The sequence below is a fragment of the Nelumbo lutea genome, chromosome 3 (genome assembly GCF_056320005.1).
Source record: "Nelumbo lutea isolate HS-2025 chromosome 3, American lotus-T2T, whole genome shotgun sequence".
Lineage (NCBI taxonomy): Eukaryota > Viridiplantae > Streptophyta > Magnoliopsida > Proteales > Nelumbonaceae > Nelumbo > Nelumbo lutea.
Window position 1 is genome coordinate 47,015,726 of NC_142686.1, and position 24,121 is coordinate 47,039,846.

A 24,121-nucleotide genomic window follows, 5' to 3' on the forward strand; every position below is an offset into this window, starting at 1 on the left:
ACTAGCATACAAGCTTTTAGCTCACACTACCAAATACTAACTTAAGCATTGGAGTGCCCACACTAGGTAAGCCACTCCCTGGGCTATCTAAGTATTGTCTTCTTGCAATTCAACCGGCCATCTAAGCAACCGACACCTGAGCTGCCCTCCAGCTAGGAGCATCCAAATCGCACACCATCACAACTATTATTAATTCATTTTATTCTCTCTCATTAGACCTATATTTATGATATTAATTCTCATTCTTTCTCATTAAGTTATGTATTTAAGTTAATTACTTTTGTTTCTCATCATTAAATTTCACTATTAAATCCATGAACAATAATTTAAATAGTATAATATTTTTTAAACAAACCTACAAATAAACCATTAATTTTCAAGTGGTGGGTAAGTAGTTTAACCATTTAAGTGAAATAGGTCAACCGAGTATGTCATAATCAAATACTATTTTTTAAGTATATAAAAATACAAAAGATAATAAATTTGTAGAAAAATTTTGACAAATCTCATAAGAATTTTTTTTATTAATGATGGTAGAATACAAAATCTAAAATTAACATAGAGATAAAACCATTTTCATATTGGTGTGGCTGGTTAGTGGTTCAACCATTTGAGTCAAATGGATTAACCCATGATATCATAGTTAAGTAATAAAATTTAAAAAATAGAAAAATATAAAGGACTGTGCAAATATAGAAAATAGAAAAAATTATATACATCTTTAATATCGTATATTAGTCATATTAAACAAAATAATTGTGACAAACAATAATTATTCTTATTAATTATGTAAATGAAATACAAAGTTTAAAAAATTGATATAGAAATGAAGCTATTTTCCTGTCTAGATGGCAAGTCAATGGTCCAACCTTTTGGACCAAATATGTCAACTCATAATGCCATGATTAAATAATAAATATATATTTGCAAATATAAAAACAAAAAATACAAAAGGTATATAATTTTTATTAAAAACATCTGAGTATATCTCTAATATTATGTCATATTAAACAAAAATAAGTGTGAAAAATAAGGTTTCTTTTATACTAATAATTAGGGGTGTCAATTGAGAGATCGGATCTGCTCCTCACACCTGGCGCCTCACAAGAGCCTCACACACACATCTTATCATGCATTGGGAACATCTCCCATATTTTTTTAGTAATCATTCATGGGAGATGTTCTCAATGCACGGTGGATATACCTGTGAGGCGCCCATTTGTTAGGAGCAGATCCTGTCACATCAATTGATTGGGTTGGGGTTGGACACTGTCCAAATCAAAATTAATATAAATGGATTGGATGAACAAATAAGATATATTGAATTGGACCGAACCTAACTTAATGGTCCAAAGTAATTATTGGATTGGATTAAACATGGTCCATTTGTAATGGATTTATAACAAGTCGTGTTGCACTGAACCAATATGTGGTCCATTAACAAAAGATAAGAGTACAAGTGTTAATGGACTAGGTTTGAGTTGGACCCAATCTAAATTAAAACCAATTTGAACAGATTAGATAGTCTAGACATTGAATTGGACCATAGAATGGTTCAAAGTATTCATTTGGTTGGATTGGACCTCCCTTTGGATTGGTCATATTTGACTAGATTGGATTGAATCAATATTTTGTCCATTAAGAGCCCTATACTAACAACAATGAAAATGGAATACAATAAAATTGACCCAAAAGTAGACCAATTTTCCATCTATGCAAGTGGTAGTGGGGCAATGGTTAAACTCTCTAGGTCAAATGGATCATCTCAGAATGTCTTAATTAAATAATAAAAATAAAAAATAGATTAAATATAGTAAATTATAAAAACATAGAAATTATGGAAACATATCTAATATTATTTATTCATCATATTAAGAATATAATTGTGATAAATACAAATTATTTAATATTATTTTTATTAATAATAGAAATAGAATACAAAAATCAAGGAAAATGAGAATTTATATATAGCTTGTGACCCCACTACCTAGGTCAAATAGTTTAATGGTTCATAGTGTTAGGCCATCAAGTTATTGACCAAGATAAATGGATCCAAAGTAATGGTGTGGTGATGGTCAATTGATTGACTGGTTGATTTTACCATGATATTAAAAACACTGATAAAAACCAATGTTTTAAAAATTGAATAAAACCACATTTCTCCCTTATTCAAACAAGTAAACTTGTGATGCCATAAATTAAATACTAAAAATAAAAATATACAAAAAGCATTGCAAAATGTTTTTTTTGGTAATTAAATATTATATAATTTATATATACTCATCCATAACCCAATGACCTAGTCAATGTCATTCATTTTAGTGTTTCCACTTTGTTTGTCCAATATAGACATGTTCATGGTTTGGGTATCTCGATGGGCTAGCCCGGCCCATCCCATTCTAAGTCGGGCTTAGACATTATTTTAGGCCCACGTGCTCGAGTTCAGGCTTTCTCAAAAAAGCCTGGCTCGAACCCGAGCTTGACTTGATAATATATATTATATAATAAAAATATATTTTGTTTAATATATATATATATATATATACACACACACAAACAATATTTTTCTTTGTTTCTCTTCTCTTTTTCAAGTAATAGTGAGATCTTTTATTATTTTTGAGTTTTGGGAACTTTTAATATAAATAAAACACTTTTTATTGAATAAAAAAGAAACAAAGTTCTGTTTTCAAATTTCTAGTTGGGCTCGGGCCCAGACTTCAGGCTTTATATGAGGGTTGGGCTCAGGCTCAAGACCTGGGCCCGATGATCAGACTGGACTCGGGCCTAGATGTATTATGTTGATACATAGGCAAAGACCGCCTTCGGCCACGAATAGGTCTACTCCTATATGGTGCCGGGTTGAGCCTGTGTTTGGAACTATAATAAAATATTATACATTGTATTTTCTATTTTGTGCTACGGTAACATATTCATTCGTGATTGGGGATACATATCCCGGTTCACACACAAGTGTTTACCATAGATCTTGATGCCACAAGGCCCACAACTAAACATAGTATCTGATTACATAGATACTTGACATACTGGGTTTGATTAATAGGGTTATTTTTTTTAGTCCGGATCTGCTCCTCACACCCATCTCACAGCATGTCTGAGATGCACATTAGGACCTGTACTTATATTTATTATTCATGGGAGGTGTTTCTAATACACGATAGGGTGTGATTGTAAGGTTAGATTTAGTACCTATTATTTGTTTTGATCTGGATGTAGAGTTTCTTCCACAAATTTTGGGTAATTGGTTCCAATTAGGATGGATAGATTTAGTAGCTATTATTTGTTTTGATCTGGATGTAGAGTGTTTGATGTTATTTTATTTTATTGCTTTTGCCTCTAGTGTTTGACTTTAGGCATACATGGATCTCACCCAATCTCAACTTGTTGACACTCTTGCTCATTGTACAATTTTTATTAAAAGGTCTAATTTATTTGCAATGCAATTTCATTTGCACTAGTGCTACAAGAGTGTAAATCGCTCAAATGGAAATTCTGATTCATTTCTGTTTTAAGTTTTACCTTGTTTTGTTTGCTTATATTGTAAACAAAGTAAGATTAAACTGAAACAAAAAAAAAGTAAAACGCAAAGTACAAGTGACTCAGAATCATACTAGTGCAAATACAATTGTTATGCAAACAAACGGAGCACAAAAACGAAAAAGAAATAGTTCTAAGGGTCCTTTCAAATTTTAGAGGAGAAAAATTGGGCCGATATGAATCTATATTAGGAACAATCAAATCCAACCCAATTTGTATTAACCAGCCTATATGTTATGATAATTAGGGGTTTCCATGGTTTAGTTAACTGAACTATGAATAGTTTTTGTAAATCGAACCGATATAACCATTTTTTCCATTTCCCCAAATAGAAACTGAATAGGTACCACTGGTTAACCGGACTGTCAGTTTCGGTGTTTGATCAGTTTGGTTCTTCAGTTTTTTGGTTTTTTATGTTTATAATATATATTATACAAATATATGTATAATATTATATTATAAATAATAAATGATATATAATATATTATAAATATTAAAAATATATATAGTATATTTAAAAATAGATTATTATAAATATAATGTATGTATATATATTTATATATATATATATATAATGAATATATATATATATATAATGAATATATATATATATATATATTTATATATAATATATAGAAATATATATATAAATATATATACTAGTCGGTTCGGTTAGCCACTGATTTTTTTGTGGGTTAACCGAAAACCAAACCGGTCCTTTAGTTTTCAAAAATACAGAACCGAAACCAAATCAATTGGTTCAGTTAACCGCATTTTTTGGCTTGGTTTTCTCAATTCAATTCGATTTTTCAGTTTTTCATGGACACCCCTAATGATAATTACCAAGCATAGAAGTGTAAGCGTGTCAGGGTGTGCATGCACGATCGTGGGCTGGGCCTGATCACATATTACTGCCTTATTGAATTCAATAATCAATATAAATCAGAATTTATTTACATTAAAAAAAGAATAGAAATTCTGAATTCAATAATCAATATAAATCAGAATTTATTTACATTAAAAAAGAATATAAATTCTGAATTCAATAATCAATATGAATCAGAATTTATTTACACTAAAAAAAAGAATATAAATTCTGAATTCAATAATCAATATAAATCAGAATTTATTTACATTAAAAAAGAATATAAATTTAATATAAATTCTGAATTCAATAATCAATATAAATAAGAATTTATTTACATTAAAAAAAGAATATAAAGAAGGGAAAGAAGATGTGGAGAAGAAGGGTTTGATTGGAAAAAGAAGGGAAAGAGCAAAGAGGTGAAAAAAATATGGGTATTCGATTAGGGTTTTTAGGTTTAATTATAGGTCGGGCCGGGACGGGCTATTTTGGCAAATCCCGAACTTGACTCGAATTTATTGCGGACCGGGCTTTTTGGCCTTAGGTTAAGCCTACAGGCCCATATACCTATTCAAGCCCGTCTGGGGGTTGGGCCGGGCCAGGCCGACCCGTCGGGCCACTCGACCCATGATCAGGCCTATCCTTTTATAGTTCTTTACATGTAGAGGCTAGCACGACCCAATCCATTCTTTGTCAAGCCCGGATCTACTCCTCACAGAGTACTGCTCACACTGACCTCATAGCATACTTCAGCCGCACATAGGAACATCTCCCATAATTGTATGTTATTACTCATAGGAGATATTCCCAATACATGATGGGATGTAACTCTGAGGAGCAGATCCCAATTCTTCTTTATCGAGTTGAGCTTAAACATGATTTTAGACCCGTGGTTTGAGACTTGTGCCCAAAACACTAAACCTGATATTTTATGCTCGGTTCAGGTTTTCTCAAAAAAAAAAAAAAGAAACCTGCCCCAATAATGTTTTATATAATAAAAATATATCAATAATATATAATGTATGTATTTTGTTCATTTTCTCTTTTATCACGTCATAGTTCAGTATTTTCAGGTTTTGAGGTCGTTTATTATGAATAGATTAATTCTATTGTTGAGAGAAGAAAAACAAAAAACTTCTTGCCCAATTTCCAGCTTGGCTTAGAGCTTTATACGAGGACTGGGCTTCGGTTCAACATCTAAGCCCGACGGTTGGGCCGGGCTAGGTCTTCCGCCCGGTACAGCCTAGCCCAAACCTAGCCCCACCCGGCCCGTGAACAGGTCAGGGAATCAGGCATATGGATAATGCTAGTGCTACGGAAGTGTCTATCACGGGCATCCTAAAACATATAATGACAAAGTGCAATACCATCATTCCTCTTGTATTTGTACTGCTTACAGTTTCTCAGTTTGATATATGAAATCCGTGATGGCAATGGATCATTACTGTAGTATTGCTCTGTACATATTTTAATGTATCCCATATACGGCTACACATCTTGCGAGCGTACGGCGGAAAGAAGCAGTTAAACTTAAAACAGACAAACAGAGGAGAGGAGGAGGATTTCACTCTCTCTCTATGAACTGAAATTCTATAGAAGACGATGGAATCCGTTCTCTAAAGTAAAAATCTTAAATCTTAATTGTTGCATTAATTTCTTTATCCTTCCATCGTTTCTGCCTTCATATCCTTCAATTTGCAGGAATCAAGTGTTGTCCGGTCCACGATTTTGTCCTAATTACTTAGCAGGTTCGGCTTCCTATATGGATTTAATCATCATTTCTTGCTATTTTTAAGGAAAGGCTTCTTTTTTCATGTAAATCTCAGTAGTCTCACTGGATTACTTCTCAATTGTGGTTAGATGAGTCCGTTGGGCTTTCATCAGTTGTAAATTTTGATTTGTGAGTGTTCGGATTGATAGACTGAAAGTTGCATTCTGTTTGAATGTTTTAGGATTCTGGTATTGTAGCTTTGTCCCCTTTGACATCAGATGAATTTGATATTATTTACCTTAGCTTAGATCATAGTACAGTTCACTTGATTATTACTTTTTATTAGTAAATTCTGCTTCCTTTTCGGGGTTTTAATTATCAAAAAGTATCTATGCTTTCAAATCTAGTAACTAATAACCACCTTATAGTTATAAATTGTTTTAAAACATTCACGTGTTACAGAAATCTGATGTCTTGAGAGGGTTTTAATTGGAGTTGCTCTCGAACCATGGGGAGCAATGAGATGGAATCATCATCAAAGGTGGTAAAGACGCCTACAACACAGGTCTACTTCTTTATAGAAACAGCACTTCTAGATTTGTTCAGATAGGATTTATGGTTCCATTCTCAGGGATCTCAATCTGTTTGTTGTTCTTTGTGTTGTTCAGGGGCAGCCTTCTGCCACTAGCACTGCCGCAGTTTATCCAGATTGGGCTGGATTTCAGGTACTGCTGGTGAAAACTTATCTTTTAGTCTATATTTCAATCTTATCATATTAACCTTCGGTCTTGGTAACAGGCATATTCACCTATTCCCCCACATGGCTTCTTTCATTCTTCTGTGGCATCAAGTCCCCAGGCTCATCCGTACATGTGGGGAGCTCAGGTATAAATTCTTCATATTAGTTCCATTATTGGGATCAATACGTCTAACCTAGATTCATATATTAATGCATATGATTTGCTTTATTTCATTTAGCAGCTCAGTCTGGGGTTGCTTAGAATTAAAATGAAACGGAGACTACTCAAACCAGCTAAACGCATTCTTCACAAATCAACTGCCTTACGCTGATTCTCACCACCAAGTCTAAATGTCAGAGACATGCTATTTTGACTTTGATCAGTGGAGGAAGAAATTCACTGGAAGAAATTTTCTCCTTTGCCCTTTCTTCCCTTCTTTCTAGTTCCTACATTTAAAACAGTTTGAACCTATCAAAGAGAAATTGAATCCACCCAAGTGGAAGCTCATCTACCTTTTATAGAGTATGAATTGGATTGTCAGAAATAGCTGGTATGATCTGCCTATGAATTACAATTGGAATCTTAGATGTCCCTTCAAATTTAGTAAATGCTTGTGAATTTCTCCACCTGAGATGAAGACAATCTGATCAACAAGAAAGGTTTCAATTATTCAATTGATTTCTTCAAAGTTGGAGGAATTTTTTGATTAGTAACTGGTTAAATTTATTGATAGTATGGAAAGCAACGGTTATATTGCAGTATGGTGTATATACTTTCTATCCCATTCTTTACATTAGAGCCAATTCATTGCTTTTCCCCTCCATTGTTTCATGTTTAAGGTATCTAACTATATATAGATCAGAAGGCTTTCCTTACTTTAAAGTGTTTACTCCTTGAGTTAACGAGTCCGCAAGGGTGTTTGCAGACCTGGGGATCCAAGAGAAGTCCACTTTTATGGTACTAGCTAGCTGTCTTGCTTCTCTGATCTGATGTCTTAGTGCCATTGCTCTTCCATTTTCCTCTAAACCATTTAATTAATACCTGTGAGTCTCCTTCCATATTCAGTTTTCAAAGGCCTGCTGTCTATGCAAATCCAAGTCCTTGCATTACAGCTTGTAATTCTGCTTTTATTGAGTTTCCTAGAGCTGTTGGGCTGAAAATGCCATTATGTCATCCCTATAGTCTCTGAAAACATCATTAATTCATGATTCACTTGGATTTCCAATACTTTAACCATCAAAATTCAGTTTAATCATATTTTGTGGTGGATTGTCTGGGCAATAAGACTTCTATTCCTCCTAGATGCCACTACTAGCCACTTTTTGAGGATATCATCTATATTGAAGCATGGAAACTCCATGGTTTTGACCCAATGTATGGCCTTGATTTGTATCAACCCAATTAATGTTTCTTTTGATTGTATTTTACCTGAAAATATTATGAAATTGCATACCTTCCAATTTGCCCAAGGATGGTGGTTCTTGTACATCTCCACAAAATCTTCCTCCTCTTTCTTGGGGATAAAAAGTTAAAACTCTAGCCGAAAGGCCCAAAGCAGTGTACTTATATTCTGCGGAGAATCCCACCTAGCACCAAATAGAGCAAAAAGTATTCCCAAATGCTACTAACAAATGAATAAGAAATCCCAACAGGATAAGATCCGGTGGTGGGTGGTGGATTCCCTTTTTTCTTGGCTAATAGTATGCTATTGCTAGGAATTTATAGGGACTGCTTTTGTTGATACTTTAATTGTTTATAACTTGTGAGCAGGTCTTGTTTTGTCACTGGTATATGTTTTGTTACAAGGGCTCTCACTGTAAAGCCTGAGTTTTTGGGTGGGTTTTAATTCCCTTTTTTAATGAAATCATACTTTATCTTTTTTCCAAAAAATGAATAGGAGATTGGTAAGTGGATAATGGTTTCAAAACTTATATTACAAAGAAGGTTCCTGTTGATTGATAGGTCCAATTAGTACTTCTTCTTTGGAGGAGCTCGCAAGTTTTAATCTTTACATGAAATACCTCCAATAGAATGCTCTTATTTTAGGGGGTTAGGACTAAGACATATAGGGTTTGAGAAGAAAATATGAGGGCTTTGAAAAAGAAGCAAGAGAGAAGTGACCAAGGTGATCTATTTACTAAAATTTCTAATCTGCCTCATAGTCCAAACAAGCACCCTCTAGAGTTTCAAGAGGTTCTATAACCTCTACATATACTGATCTCTAAGCCCTCTCTTACAAACAAAATTCCAGGTTTCAGGAGATATCTCATATGAAATCATATGAAAGAAGCATTAATTAAGAACATATGGAGAAGGTTGCCCATTGTGTGAAGAGCCTAAGTATATTTCAGCATTTATCAATCAATGACATTCTTAGAAGATGGTTACTGGTTGCTGCCTCATCATTTAAAAGGAATCCAGCAGTATTGCATGGAATCCTCTCCAATTAATCTCAATTTTGATGGACGTAGGGTGGAAATCCAGGTAGGTCAGGAACTGGGGGTGTTGTTTGGACCGAGGGTATATAATGGCTATTAATTCAGGGCCTGTAGGACAAGGTTACCAAAGCAGGGTGGACTTTTTAGCTGTGCCACAAGGACTAAGATTGGGAAAACAACTGAATTATAGGAACATTGTGGTAGGACTCAAAGGTAATCATGGGATAGCTTAAACACAGTACACTTGGAAGTTGGAACTTGGCAGCATAGGAACTCAATGAAAGAAGTGGTGAGTTTGACTAAAGAATTGAGAGCATCCTTCCTGTTGATCTATTGATCTGCTAGTAGTCTAGCTGATTTGTTGGCAAAGTAGGGTGCAAATCATGCATAATCATATTGGGGGTCTATAATTCTTTTTTTTTTTTTTAATTTCTTTTTGAAGGGCTACACAACGGGGGGTAGCCCATCCCCCAACTCAGGTGCAGGCAGGATTCAATCCCAAGTCTCTGATACGACCAGCAGGAGACCTTACCAACCAGCTGGTTGCTGATTCACAATTCAGGAAATGCAATCGTATTGTAAATATGGGGTAGGGGTAGGGGTAGGTAGCTATGGCTAACCTCTTTTAATGATGCACAATCCTTTTGTAACATAATAATCTTTTACATAATTCAATAATATGTGTGAACATCCCAATTTTTTTGGATGCTCTTGCTTGAAGTTGTCAATCACCTTACCGGGGGCGGGGGGGTTGAGTCCTGAACTGGTCTGCTTTCAATAGAGACTCAGGATTCTAGGCCGAAGATAAGGGTTTAGGCACTTCTTCCCTAAACACAATGGGTCCCCTGTCCATAACCATCCTTGCACAAAGTAAAACATAGAACCAAGAAGAAAAAAGAAAAGAAAACAACTAACAAGAACCGTAAATGAGAAACCAAAACTTGTTCATGCCACTGGGGGAGCATGAGCTGCTTCTAATTTGTTCCACTATCAGTTTAGAGTCTAGTAGGGTGGCAGTTCTTGGGTCCCCCATTTTTCACCTCCTCTCATCCTCTGAACCTAAATCTTATAGAGAGAACAGGGGGTGTAGGACTAGAAGTTAAGCCTTGCAACCTACCCCCCAAGCAATCCTCACATTTGGGAATTAAAACATAGTAAGGACACTACAAGAAAAGAAGGAAAAAAAGGAGCTGGAACACTCCTAATGTTACCTTGTGGAGGCGTCTTTTGATGGAGAAAATGCCCCTGCAATCCATCTAGTGGTGAGAAATTGTTTCAAGTTATAAGGGTGATCCAAGGTATATCCTATGTATGGGTGAATAGGCTTGAGTAGGTAGAATAAAGAGGTTTTGGTGAGAGAGAGCAAGGAATAAGAGAAAAGAGGGAGCCATAGGAGAAGTCACGGGTGATTCCAAGGTCTAACCATGTTGCTTTAACTCTCCTCTTCTCTCTATTTGTTTCGAACATATTGTTAGAAACATGGGGGCACTAAGGGGGATGGCTTTTCTGGATGATTGAATGGATGACCTCTCCCTCCCATTTATAAGGTTTAGGTGGGAGCAAATGATGGTAATTTGGAAAAAGGTTGGAGGGTGAAAAAGCCCAAGTAGAGGTAAGGGTAGTTTGGGGAGAAGAAGGATTTATGGAGTAATTTTGTTTTATTTTTACTTTAGGGGTGTAAGGCCAAGGTTGGAATGTCTTAGGGGTGTTTTGGTCATATTGTGAGGGTAGGTAGAAAAAGAAGGGGTACTTTAGGGTTTAATGTGGGAAAGTGGGGGTATTTTGGGTGAAAGAAAAAGAGGTTCTAGTGTATAGGAAGTTTAATGTAGTCTCAGCTAGTCGATCAACCAAATTATAGGAAATGGTATCTTTTTAAATGTAGGGGAAAATGGAGGTATTTTTGGGTGAAATTTTGTGGGTGCACATTTTTGAGGATATTGGATTTAATGGTGGCATTGGATTGATTTTAAAATGCTGAGAGGATGGGGATTTAGTGCTTTATTAGTTTTTGGCTAATGAGGGGGTGAAATGGGATCTTGGCTTGATTGAGGGTTAAATGTGGGATTTTAAGGATGAAATTTGGTGGGTGGGGGTTTTTTGGGGTCTGTAATCTAATGTCAAGGGTCAATTGATCATGAGTGGTGTTTGATGGCAATTTGAAATTGGAAGGTTCCAATCAATGGAAAGGGATGAAATGCAATCTTTGCCTAAAAATGGGGAAGCCCGGTTGTTTTGGGATGAAATTTGATGTGCAGGGGGTTCAAAGTGTTTGGAGTTAAAAAATAGGGTTGATGGATCCAAGAAGGGTCAGGTCTCTCAATGGGTGGTTAAGCAACTTTTAGGGGATGTTTAAGCAGTGTGGGGGTAGATAGGTAGGAAAGGTTTTGAGGTTGGGTATGAGTTTGGATAAGAAATCCAGATGGTTAGAACATAGTTTTGAAGGCGCCAAGGTGAGGCTAGGTGGCAGGGAGGCACCTAGTCGCCTAGGCAATGGATTTTTTTATGTAAAAAGTATAGATCCTAGGGTAGTTCCCTAGGTACCATTACCATATTTCCTTAATAATTATTTATAATTTTCATAAGAAAAGTGTAAAGTTCATGTTAAAGTATAGAAAATCAACATATTTATGAGAAGAATAAGAAGGAAAAGAAAATTCAAAAAATATTGGGGCTGAACTCTTATTTTTGTTAAAGGAAAAGAAGAAAAGAAAAAGTAGTAGTAGTAGTGTTGATGAAGAAGAAGAAAAAGAAAATGTGTTAATTAGACAAAATTTTAAGTTCTTCCTTACTTATTGGTAAAGGTTTTGAAGTCTTTGAGGGTTCAATACAGCATCTAGCAATGTTTGTGTTGATTAAACCCTAACAAATTAGAAAATAATAAAAAGAAATTAGTATATAAACACACAAAATGAATATTTTAGTTTAATAATGTTTATTTTATAATTATAATCTCAAAAAATATAGAATAAAAAAGTATTTTATAATAGAAAGTACAAGCTGCTTGGCGATTAGGCGAGGTGAGCCTCAAAGGGCACCTCGTTGCCTAGGCGTCGCCTTGACAACTATGGGTTAGGATTGATTCTGGGGTGATGAAGTGTAGAGTTAAGTCAAATAAGGAAGTAATTTTGAACCACAGTTGTTAGCCATTAAGAGAGAGCTTAGATTGGAATTTGGGTTTGTTTGAAAGCAAATCTTGAGGTGAAACTTGGTGAGTGTTAGCAAATGGGAGGGGCTGAAATGGAATCTTAGTTTGATCAAAGGGTAAACAGAGGTATATTTGGATGAAATTTGTTGTGTAAGGGTCTTAGGGTATTTGGAGCTTAATGGCAATTTTAGAGGTTTAGTTTCCAAGGAGATGGTTGCAGGGGGTCTTCAAATAACTTTCAAGGTGTGTTTAAGCAACTTTCAGGAGGTGTTTGAGGCTTTGGGATAAGATTTGGCTCAAAGGGTGGCCAAAGTTGGTGCTGACAATCTGCAAGTTACCAATCAAAGCCCTAGGCTAAAGGAAATTCCAAAGAAGGCACAAAGGATGATATTGAAAATTTTTGTAGGAGGAAAGTGAATACAACATTAGAAATCTCTTAATCAATAAAGGTTTTCCCCACCACAATCTTTTGTATAATTTAATCAAGTTTCCTCCATAGCTAATGAATTTGTGAAAAGTGTCAAGAATAGAATGAATAACCTTCCATGAAGAGGCCAAGGTTTCCCTTGATGCTAGTTTTGCATCCCATCCATTTGGTTGTATCGTATGGATACTGTTAGAAGTAGTTTTTTCTGTTTAATGTTTTGGTCAGCAGATGTTTGGAGTCTTTCTTTTATTTCTCCTATTATTTAAGTAGGGTCATAAGTGTAATTTTACACATTATTATAATTCTAATAAAAGAGGGCGGCAGTTGAGATCAAAAGTTAGTTTAATCTCTCTGCTCTTCATCCCTAGTTTTTTTCTACTATCTCTTCTCTTCTTCCTCTCTCCTATTCTAGATAATTTCTGGACTGTTTTACTTTATTTTCCTCATTATTTAAGACTCTTTTTAGGTCCGATCACAGATACTTTTTATTGCGAGTGCCACAATTTATTTGAATCAATAGGGAATCACCTCAACAGGAAGATGCATTAGCCAAGTAAGGGGTAAACAGGGAAAGCTTAGTGTGGGGAACAACAGGCATGGGATTTTCATTGTAGTACTCTTTTAGCTATAACTGTAAATGGAATGCTCCTAATTGTATCTTTTACTCTCCCTACTGTTCAGTTTTTTCGCAGAGTAGGTTGTTGGAATGAAACCATTTGCTGCTGCTTATCAAAAAAAAAAAAATCATTAATTATGAATTCACCAGTGGCAAGAAGAAAATTGGGGAAATGGGTTTCCTTTTTAGGAACTTCAGACCTTTGGTTGTAGTTATAATAACAAAATGTGAAAGAGTGATGATTGTTTAACTACTTTAACCTTTTGTGGTATCTTCTCTTAACTGTTCTATTTTGTTTACCTGGCAGCACCTTATGCCTCCATATGGGACCGCACCACCTCCTTATGTTGCAATGTATCCCCATGGCGGGTTATATGCTCATGCATCTATTCCTCTGGTATTTTCTTGCAGTCCAGCAGTTCAAGTTATCTCTTCTTAAATTTTTGTTACTTCACCTGCTCCAATGGTTTTAGTTGCTACTAACTCTCAATATTTCATGGAAATCTTGAACAGGGCTCTCATCCATTTGGTCCTTTTGCTATGCCTACCCCAAATGGTAACATTGATGCTACTGTGAGTAATCTGAACCATTCTTTTATTTGGTGTTCTTCAATCAGTAATAGACTTACGTCTACATGGACAGAATGGGAAATAACATATGAATATCTTTTAGGGAACTGTCCATGGTGGAACAGAAGCTGATGGCAACTCTTCAGATGGTAAAGAAAGAAGTCCGCTCAAAAGATCAAAGGAAAGTTTAGGGAGTTTGAATATGCTTACAGGCAAAAACAATGAGATGGGTAAAACACAGGGGGCATCTGCCAATGGAGTCCTTTCCCAAAGGTATGATGTGATGGGTATACTTAGTGGATTATTTTCACAATTATAAGAAAGCTTAAGGATGTCAAGTCTTGCTGAGTCTGACCTATGTAACCGGTTGTGGAATTAAACCTGGCATCTTCAGTGCTGAGAGCGCAAGTGAAGGATCAAGTGAAGGAAGTGACACCAATTCTCAGAATGTATGTATAAATTAAGACAGCTTTTTAATTCTGTACGAGTGTTTTTAACCAATGTTCAGGTTATGACATGCTGGGTTAGGTGAAATAACCTATACTATGAAAGGTTTGCCATTGCTAAAATTTGCCCATAGGCTATAGCTTCATAAAATTCTGAGTTTATGTTCCAACTATCAATATAAAAGGCTGGAAATATTTGCCTATGTATGCTTACTTCTTACTGTTTTTTTTCATTTTTTTACTAGGAAAATGGGCTACACAGGCCCATCTCCCCCAAACACCAAACCCCCAATCCCTGATGAAGGTGAAATTTAATCTCAAATTCCCACTACAACAAGCAGGAGATCTTACCAGCAAGCCAACTGGCATCTTTGATTTCTTTCATTGATTGAATGTTTTTATTTGTTTTATAATATTAAACCTGTGTATGCTTGTAGATGTGAAAGTTTCCTTTTGTTGATCACTTGATGGTACACTAGATATGTTTGTGTTTTGTAGGCATATGTTGCTTGAGTTCCAACACTAGCTATACGTATGAAAAACTGGCAATATTTACTTGCATGTTCTTTGACTGGTTTCATCATTGAGTTCAATGCTTTTATTTATTTTTTAACTCCTTGTTCTCAGTTCCCCAAATATAAAATTTTCCTCATTTCCCTAAGCTGTAAAATGAAAACATCCTGGAACAAAAAATGTTTCAAACATCTCCAATATTTTCCTGATATTTCAAAAAGTTTTGATATATCATTGAAGTCTTCAATTTGTTATGTCAAAGGGTTTGGCTATGATGCCAGAAAGACATGAATACATGATACCAAGAAAAACTTATAACTGATCAATTGGCATCATTAAAGTGGTAACCAATGAGGTGGATTTTCATCAAAATTCATGGGGTGGGGGGGGGGTTTGATTGGTCAAATTCTTTCTGGTATCATGTCTTTCTGGCATCATAGATCTTTCCTATGTCAAAACATTCCAAATTTTGTTGAAATATTGGAACACTTTTCACTAGTTTTTTCCAAAAATAAAACAAATCAATAAGAAACAAATGTGAGGCATAGAAAATACTTAAAACCTCATTCTTTGGCATATAAGTAAGACTTAAGAGAAAGGTATTTGAGCTTACTGATTCTACACTAGAATCAATCAACAACATTAATTGGGATTTTAGAATATAATGCTCCTTTAAAAATTTTATTTTAATAAAATTTTAATTACTTATAAAAAAATTCATAATTCATTTAAATTAGTTAACTCGTAAAATTCCCTCACAATTTAAGGTAGACATTATTTTAATGAACCTTGAAGTGGAGTTAGGTTATAGGATTTATATTTGATTTCTAAGGATGCTTACCTTGCGTGGATGCCATTGGTCCAGTGTTCACTCATTGCTTCATCACTTTTTTTCCCTCCATTTAGATTTTTCTTTTGTTTGGTAGTTGTTTTAAAAGGCACAAGTAGGCTCATAGCCAAGGCTCGTAGGCTCAAGGCTAACCTGTTTAAACTATAAAAAATTATACTACAACCTATGATATAGTAAGTTACATATTTAGTTGATGTGTGCCCATCTGTGGAAAAGGCTCTATAGAGTTGTATAGTTGTACTATAGAAGATGATTGGGTGCACCTGAAGAAAGCGAATTAATATCAGCCAAGGAAAATAAAATCATGGTGCTAGGATTTGATTGGTGGATTGAGAAATGGAGATGTTATTGTACACAGGTTTTTTACTGATGAAAAAATTGTACACAGATTTTAACAATGATTTTAACCATACTTTACCTTTTTTCAAATAAAAAAATGGTGGAGATGTTATTGTATGGAAATGTTTTGAAGCTATTTTTTGTTATGTCTTTAAAGCTAGTTGAGGGTTTTGGTGGTTTGGATGTGGGTTCTGTGGTTTTTGGAAGGTGAAGGTGTTTTTTGCTTGTTATGGTGCTAGGAAGAGAGCAGTAATAAAAGAGGCCATCAAGAAAATAGACCCGGATGTAGTACTCTTGCAGGAGACCAAAAGAGCAGATTTTGACATTAAGTGGGTAAGAAGTGTATGGAGAGGAAGGGGGATTAATTGGGCGGTTCTGCCCTCATGGGGGTCTGCAGGGGGTGTTGTGACAATGTGGAAGAAAGAAGTACTGGAGGGTAAGGAAGAACTAATAGGCCAATTTTCAGTTTCCCTGAAGTTTAGACAGGTGGAGGATGGGTTTGAATGGGTGTTAACTAATGTCTATGGACCGAATGACTATAGAGAGAGGAGGCAGTTATGGGAAGAATTGGCTGATATAAGTGGTTTGTGGGAAGGACCTTGGTGTTTAGGAGGTGACTTCAATGTAATCAGATTCATGGAAGAAACAAATAGTCCTAGGCAGAGGTCAACCATGAGCATGAGAAAATTTAATCAATTTATGAATGCCTATGAACTTAAGGACATCTCATTGTCACATAGCTATTTTACCAGGTTCAATCTCCATTTGAACCCGATTTGTTCCAAGTTGGACAGGTTCTTGTTTTCAATTTGTGGAGTGATGTTTTTTTTTTTTCCTAGAAAAACGGCACCAAACAAGAGGGCATTGTTTGAAGCACTGCTTTCTCTGATGTGGTGCCATTTTCTCAGAAAACGGCATCGATGCCAAATACCCACCATATCATTCCTCTATGTGGGGCAATATCATCACCAATTATATCATCATCATCATCATCCAAGCCTTATCCCAACTTTATGGGGTTGGCTACATGAATCCTGTTTTTCCATTCAAATTATATATCTTCTCTAAATACTGGTTGGTTTACTTACCATGCATAACAACCCAAGTGACCAACTAAATTGGGCTTGCCAAGGAATACCTAAGCCATGGTAGCTGCTGAATTGAAATTTTGATCGGGTAAATCTGGACTTGCTGCAAGTCAAAATGGAGGGAATCCTAGTTGTCCAACCAAGATAAAAATAAATGGAACTTCAACAGCTACATACTTATAGCCATCAACAATCCCACCAATAACCAACTACCTGAATAGTCTAGATCCATTCATTGCTGCATTTTGAGTACCCTATCATGCTTTTTATAATATTCATTTCTGTGATTCTTTCCATTTTCCTTTCATATGTCATATCTGTAACATTATTGATTTTGTTCAGGATTCACAACAGAAGGCTAGTGGGCAGGATTCCGTGGAAGGTAGAGATGAAGTTCTTTTCCATTGTGAGCAATATTTTAACAGCGATTCTTATTATTAAAGGGGAATATATTATAATGAATGAGTTACAGGTGAAGCCTCTCAGAATGGCAATGCAGTAAATACTCCTGTCAATGGCGTGCCTCGTCCACTGCCAAATGCAATGTTAAACCAAGCAGTGGCTATCATGCCAATGCCAACAGCAGGGGCTCCTGGAGGTGTTGCTGGTCCAACTACAAACTTAAATATTGGGATGGATTACTGGGCTGCTCCATCTTCTATCCCTGCACTATGTGGGAAGGTCCCTTCTGCACCAGTTGCAGGAGGAATAGTTCCGACCGGTGTTGTTTGTTCTCGTGAGGGTGTTCAATCAGAGCTTTGGATTCAGGTTTTCCTTAAACAATGGATCTTCTAAATTCAGTATTTGAATGGTCTCTGTTAATATTTTGCATGTCTGTAATCTCTTGGTACAAAATGTATGATTTGAACTTGAGTTGATTTTTTTTTTTTTTTTTAATTTGGTTCACATGTTTCACTTTTTTCTCCATCCAACCCCAATCTCAGTTAGGTCAGGAGCCCTGGCATCTTGATTGTATCTTCCACCCCTCACCTGCTAACTTGAAACCAGCGTTTAGAAAACTGCATTGGACCGGCCGGTTGGACCCGTTGAACTGTTACCTGGGCCCCTGGCTGGTTTGGTCATATCCCCAAAACCAGATTGGGTAAAAAAAAGGCCAAAACCACCAACCTGGCCGGTCGAACCAGAAAACTGGTGAACTGGTCCTGGTTTTAGAAAACCACCTGTCTTTTTGAAATTTTTTTAGCACATAAATGCAAACTTCTAGTAACTTTGCGTTCAGATGTCCAGTTGGGGTGATCTTGTTTTTTTTTTTTTTTTTTTTTTTTTTTTTTTTTTTTTTTTTGGGTTACATTTGAGATGTAGGTGTTCCTAGGGATCCATAGGTGCCTTGTCCCACTATTTTTTTGAAAAAATGCTTTTTTGGCCTCGAATCTTAGTTTTTGATATAAAAAGTTAAATCTAAAATAAAAATATATTTTATAGAAGAATAAAATATGGGGACAAGGCCATAACCGTGCCTTGTCCCACGGTTCGACCACCAACTTGGCCCTGGTTGAACCTCTGACCCGTGAACCTCTCCCTTTTCCGGGTCGATGCCCGGTCTGGTTCTCTGAAGTCTGAACATTGCTTGAAACCTGGTCCTTCTGATAACCCTGTGATAATTGCTCCTTTACACATGCCAAGTGGTTACACAATTAGCACCTCAGGTCACAATGGACTAGCAGAAATGATCTCATCCTTCCAAGTTAGAGAGGGGGTTCCTCCTTCTGAGCTTCCTTCAAAGGAGTTCCATTTCCATTTTGGCTGATGGGCTGTTTATCTGAATCATATTCACAGTCCAAAATCTAGAGAAGTGCTGACATTTCTTTGTCCTTCCCCTTTAATCTCTATTTGCGCCTTCACCCCCTGCATATTGGTTGAAACCATTGCATCCTTTATTTTATGAACTTGGAAAAAGGGCTATATATATATATATATATATATATATATATATATATATATATATCTTGTAGTCCATAGTGTGGAAATGGGTAGTGAGCCTCTTATCCTATCCCAAACTTTTTTTTTTGATAAATTATAGTTTATAGTAATTTTCCAATCATAATGATAAAAATCAAGCAAAAAGATTCTATAAATGGCATTAATCTGCTGCTAATTTGTTGAGCAGACTATCTTAAAGGTGGGCCCTAGCTTGAGCAACAGTTAAAGGAAACCACAGAAAATTGCTACCCCCATTATCTATTTGAAATATACAAAGCTCTTCAGCATGAGATTTGAAACATACAAGGACCAAGTAAACTGTATTTGAAGCACTGAATTGTAACTCTGGCCACAGTTTACTTGGTCCTTGTATTGCATGACCAATTGAGATGTGTGTGGGCCCAGAAGCCTTTATCCAAGAAATCATACTCTTTAGTATGATGCTTTTGAATTTAGTTTTAAAATTTTGAAGTATTTGAAATGGAGGCAAGAGACCGATTGAAAAGTGCAATCCATTCCTTCATTTCTGCATTCAGAATCTTCTTTCTAAAGGTTGAGCACCAAATAATCTGCCAAGGTTTTTAAAACCGACCTGGGGAACGAACTGGTCAGGGGTCTGGTTCCTGGGTCGAATGCGTTCTGACAAAAAAAATAAAAAAATAAAAAACGGGCAGAACTGTTGAACGGTTCGAATGGTTCAACCGCCTGACCAAATCATCGTTTTTTGGCAAAAATCCGGTTTTGGCAAAAAACAGAACCAGCCACCTGACTGGTCCCGGTTTTTCCGGTCCAACCGTCCAGTCCGGTCTGGTTTTGAAAACCATGCAATCTGCTAACCCTTATCTAAAAGATTGATTAACCAAGGTCGCTTTAGACCTCTTTACCGAAAAAAAAAACAAAAAAAGAAAGGTATCTTTAGTTTAGACCTCAGCCTGTAGAAAGAATCTAGGGCATATCTTGCATCACTCCAAGTATCTCTTAACATTGTTCCTCTCTTTCTCTTCTAAAGGTTTAATCTTCTTTTCTCTTATCTTCTTTTCCCTATATTTCAGATATTTAACCCTTCTATTTTCCCTTTCTTTCCCATAGCAGATCAATTCCTTCTTATCTAGTTGTACTAGTTTGACTTTTCTCCTTCTTGTTCTACATTCAGACCAATTCCTTCTTATCTAGTTCTACTAGTTTGATTTTTCTCCTTGTTCTACATCTATAATGATTTGAGGGTCAGGCTCAGCTGAACTTGGTATCATTAGCATCTTGAGCCTAAGGATGGTTCTCGGCAGATCACCCATTTAACCTGCTTCATTGTCATCCCTGCATTGATACATGATCATATGTTGTAATTTGATGTGGTTATTCTCCTTATCTGGTTCAAGTGCATGTTTAGATGCATAGCATTGTTTTGATCTTTCTGTGTGCATCAGTACTATCATTATTGGCCGATGCAACTTGTTTGCTGAATGCAGGATGAGAGAGAACTGAAAAGGCAGAGAAGAAAGCAGTCTAATAGGGAATCAGCCCGTCGTTCCAGGTTGCGTAAGCAGGTGTGAACTTTCCTCCTAATCTTTTGTTCCTGATTTCCCATCAGTGAACTTTGTGGTGCTTCGTATGTGGTTATTTTGACTACTATGTCTAATTGTGAGTTTTAGGCGGAATGCAAAGAGCTAGCCCAACGAGTTGAAGTTCTAACTGAAGAGAATGCCACCCTTAGATCAGAAGTGACCCGTATCAGGAGTGAGTATGAAGAGATTCTTTCTCGGAATGCTTCTATGAAGGTGATGCATGATCTTGAAATTTAATTTTCTTTTATTCACATTTTATTTATTTATTTATGCTTCCCTATTTTAAGGAAGATTCAATATATAGAGAAAGAACATAATCACCATAAAGAAGAATAAGTGGCACACATGCAGGCAATCCCCCACCCCAACACACAAAAAGGAAAAAGAAGTGAAATCTTATAAGCGATGACCATTCTTTAACATTCCTTTGAACTCCCAAAATCTGGGGCATTTCCAGTCCATGGAAAAGTACAGTACATCTGAGGGTTCCAATTGCCTGTATGTCTACCACATCTTGATATTCAATCTTTAAACAACTAATGCAACTGATTCTCAGACAGCAGATATTAGTCATGAAATATGTTTTTTTTGATGAATAGTCAGTCATGAAATATGTTGTCTGATAATATTCATAAAACTGGGACTTTACAGGAGAGGCTTGGGGAAATCCCCAGAAGTCATGAAGATTCAAGAACTGGCAGGACTGACAAGCATTCAAGCGTTGAACATCAACAAGTTCAAACAGAACTTGTTCAGAGTGGTCACTAAGACCAACAGCTCTGTTTTAGATCCATTTACGGGAGCATAACCTAACCCATTAGCAGCAAAGATTCCTTGTCTACATAGTGTGTTTATTAAAATTAATCAGAGTTTACCTTTCCAGTCTCAGAAAGTTGTTTATACCATGATCTTATCATTCCATAGTTTTGCTTTTGATAAATTTTTAATAGTTGAAGCCCTAGAAGGACATCTAGAGAGCTGTAACCCTGTTTTGGACATCTATAGGGAGGGTTCTTGGGATACTATCTTATTTTCATATTTTTCATTTTCACTTATATTATGTGGTGCACTGTATAACTGAGGATAGAGAATAATAAACTGTTAGGTACACTGTACTGTTTATGAAGTCTTTTACATATTCGAAATTTTAAATGTCTCTTAACTGTACCATTTATATATTTTATCATTGGAACAACCTGATAAGTTTATAAAAGAAGCATTTTTTTTGTTCGCATTTTATGCAAAAACTTTTTAGGTGCTTCAGTGGATTTGTATGTGTTGTAGCTTGATATAGTTTTTAGGTCTCTTACGAATTTGCATTGGAAATTTCAGAACTTAAATTATAGATTTGATGCTTTGTTTTAGGGGCTGTTCTATAATGGCTGAAGTGGTTGATATAAATGACTTATTGCTTTGTTTTAGTGTATAAAATAATTAAATAATAAAATATTTTTAAGGTACCATAATCAGCGATGCTCAGCTTCATCCATTAAGGAGCTCACAACCTGCTTCATAACCTATTCACTAAAAGATAAAGCAAGGAGTCATTCAGTTCAGCCATCACAAATGTTGTCTTTGTTTTTTTTGGTCAAACAATGGGTTATCAAATGTCCCCCAAGTGTAGTAATGTGCGCTTTTGTTTTTGCTAGATAAGTGTAGTAATGTTCTTTAAGCCTCAAACTAGGAAGAGCTATTTGGATATTTTGAAAATCCTATTGAGTTTATAGAAGATTTATGTGCTTAAGTGGATATTTATGCTTATAGGTCTGATCAATTTGCAATGGGAACCTTCTTATAAATTTGATCCATTGTGTCAATGTAATAGCTTAAAACCCATCAAATTGGAAAGAAATGTTTGGCTATTTAGAATGCCTGGATTTTATTGTACCATGCAGAAGAAGATAATTGAGGATATGCATCTGGATTTTACGCTTTTCACATGTTTCTTGAACAAAAAACTAGATTATGGATTCTATCAGCAGGTATGCTATCAGATAATCTGTGACTTCAAGAATTTTCCAATATTTTTAATGCATTTGCTAGAGATGATTTTTCTAATTTCTATGATATCTGGAATCTCTCTAGGGAAAGCATCATACAGGTTGTTGTTGAGACGACTAAGCCTATGGAAATTGAGAAGTGAGAAGAGCCTGATCTCTGTGGATTGACTACCAAATCAACTGGTGGAGCAGCTGTTGGTGTTGTAATCAGGGGATCTGCTGGTGGTGTGGGTAGTGATGGCCATGATGGAGTTGTAGGTGCGGATACATTCTGGGGACTTGTAGAAGAGCAAGTGGGTGGAGGAAGCGTTGTATTATGGTCAGGTTCTGTTGCCATCAGCACCCCATTTATGCCATGGCATCTGATTGAATGACCTGAAGTGCAGATATTTGGACTAATGAGCTGCACATTGTTGAGATAAAAGCTTCTTCTGCCATTGTTGGAGATCCTGAGCATGAAACCTGAGCTGGAGGTTGGAATAGTGGAGCCAGTTGGGAAATGATTTAGGTCATCAAAGAGAAGTGGGGAAGGAATTGAGTGTCTCAATAGGAAGTTGAAAACTGCATTCTCAGGCAGAGTGATCTTTGATAGCACCCGATCATTGGGCATCAGGAAGGTGATATTTGCTGGTATTCTATCTGGTGCGATCATATTAATCAGCATGACAAAGGTGAAATAATTTGCAGTCCGCATCTCTCCTATTGCAACAAGAAGGTCTTCGTTTCTGGTGAGCTCATCTGCTGCACTGATGGATAAAATTAGACGCATCAGCAGGATCAACAAGGCAAAGTAAGTCGCCATGAATGTTTGGTAATTATGCTAGCTCTGGTCGATGGTTCTTACCAATAAATGATACATCTGGGCCTTGGTGCTTTGTAGGTTATCTTGGTCATGTATCTTAGCTGCTTCAACAACTGGATTCACACCTACTGCATGATTAAGGCTTTTCAGCGGGTTGGATTTATATGTAAGAACACACTTTCAACAGTTTAAGCTGCAACGACTTATTTTATAATGTTATGGCATGAAAACCTCTATTTAACCAACCAAACCTTTTCATTTCTTTGCTTACATCTCTTATTTTATTCTTTTAATACTATATTACTAGAAACTATGTCTCCTCTTTTTCCCCTCACAGAGGGGATGTTTGGAACCGTGGCCGTTTTTCAAAAAAACAGTGCCACGTGGGATCCACATAGGCGTTTCAACAAACACCCACGTATATCATTGTTTGGTTCAGCCGATTATTAAAAAATTGGGTATGCCTCGAAAATCGGGACCCGTTGATGCATGAAACACCAATGAACCATTTCC

The 24,121-nt window shown here is 36.1% G+C and overlaps 2 protein-coding genes across 2 annotated transcripts; one reads left to right on the forward strand and one right to left on the reverse strand.

The window, feature by feature from the left end:
* Nucleotides 1–5,794: 5,794 nt before the first annotated feature.
* LOC148864735 (bZIP transcription factor 1-B-like) lies at nt 5,795–23,878 on the forward strand. Its single transcript, XM_088975650.1, has 16 exons — nt 5,795–6,041; nt 6,122–6,168; nt 6,594–6,696; nt 6,800–6,856; nt 6,930–7,016; nt 13,805–13,894; nt 14,011–14,070; nt 14,171–14,340; nt 14,462–14,516; nt 17,646–17,685; nt 17,776–18,071; nt 20,711–20,788; nt 20,894–21,019; nt 21,458–22,788; nt 22,892–23,596; nt 23,687–23,878. The coding sequence occupies exons 3-14, from the start codon at nt 6,640–6,642 to the stop codon at nt 21,572–21,574; spliced, it is 1,233 nt and encodes a 410-aa protein (XP_088831776.1). The 5' UTR covers nt 5,795–6,041; nt 6,122–6,168; nt 6,594–6,639; the 3' UTR covers nt 21,575–22,788; nt 22,892–23,596; nt 23,687–23,878.
* Nucleotides 22,667–23,664, reverse strand: LOC148864736 (uncharacterized). Its single transcript, XM_088975651.1, has one exon. It carries the CDS (start codon nt 23,606–23,608, stop codon nt 22,868–22,870), a length of 741 nt encoding a protein of 246 aa, XP_088831777.1. The 5' UTR covers nt 23,609–23,664; the 3' UTR covers nt 22,667–22,867.
* Nucleotides 23,879–24,121: the final 243 nt, after the last annotated feature.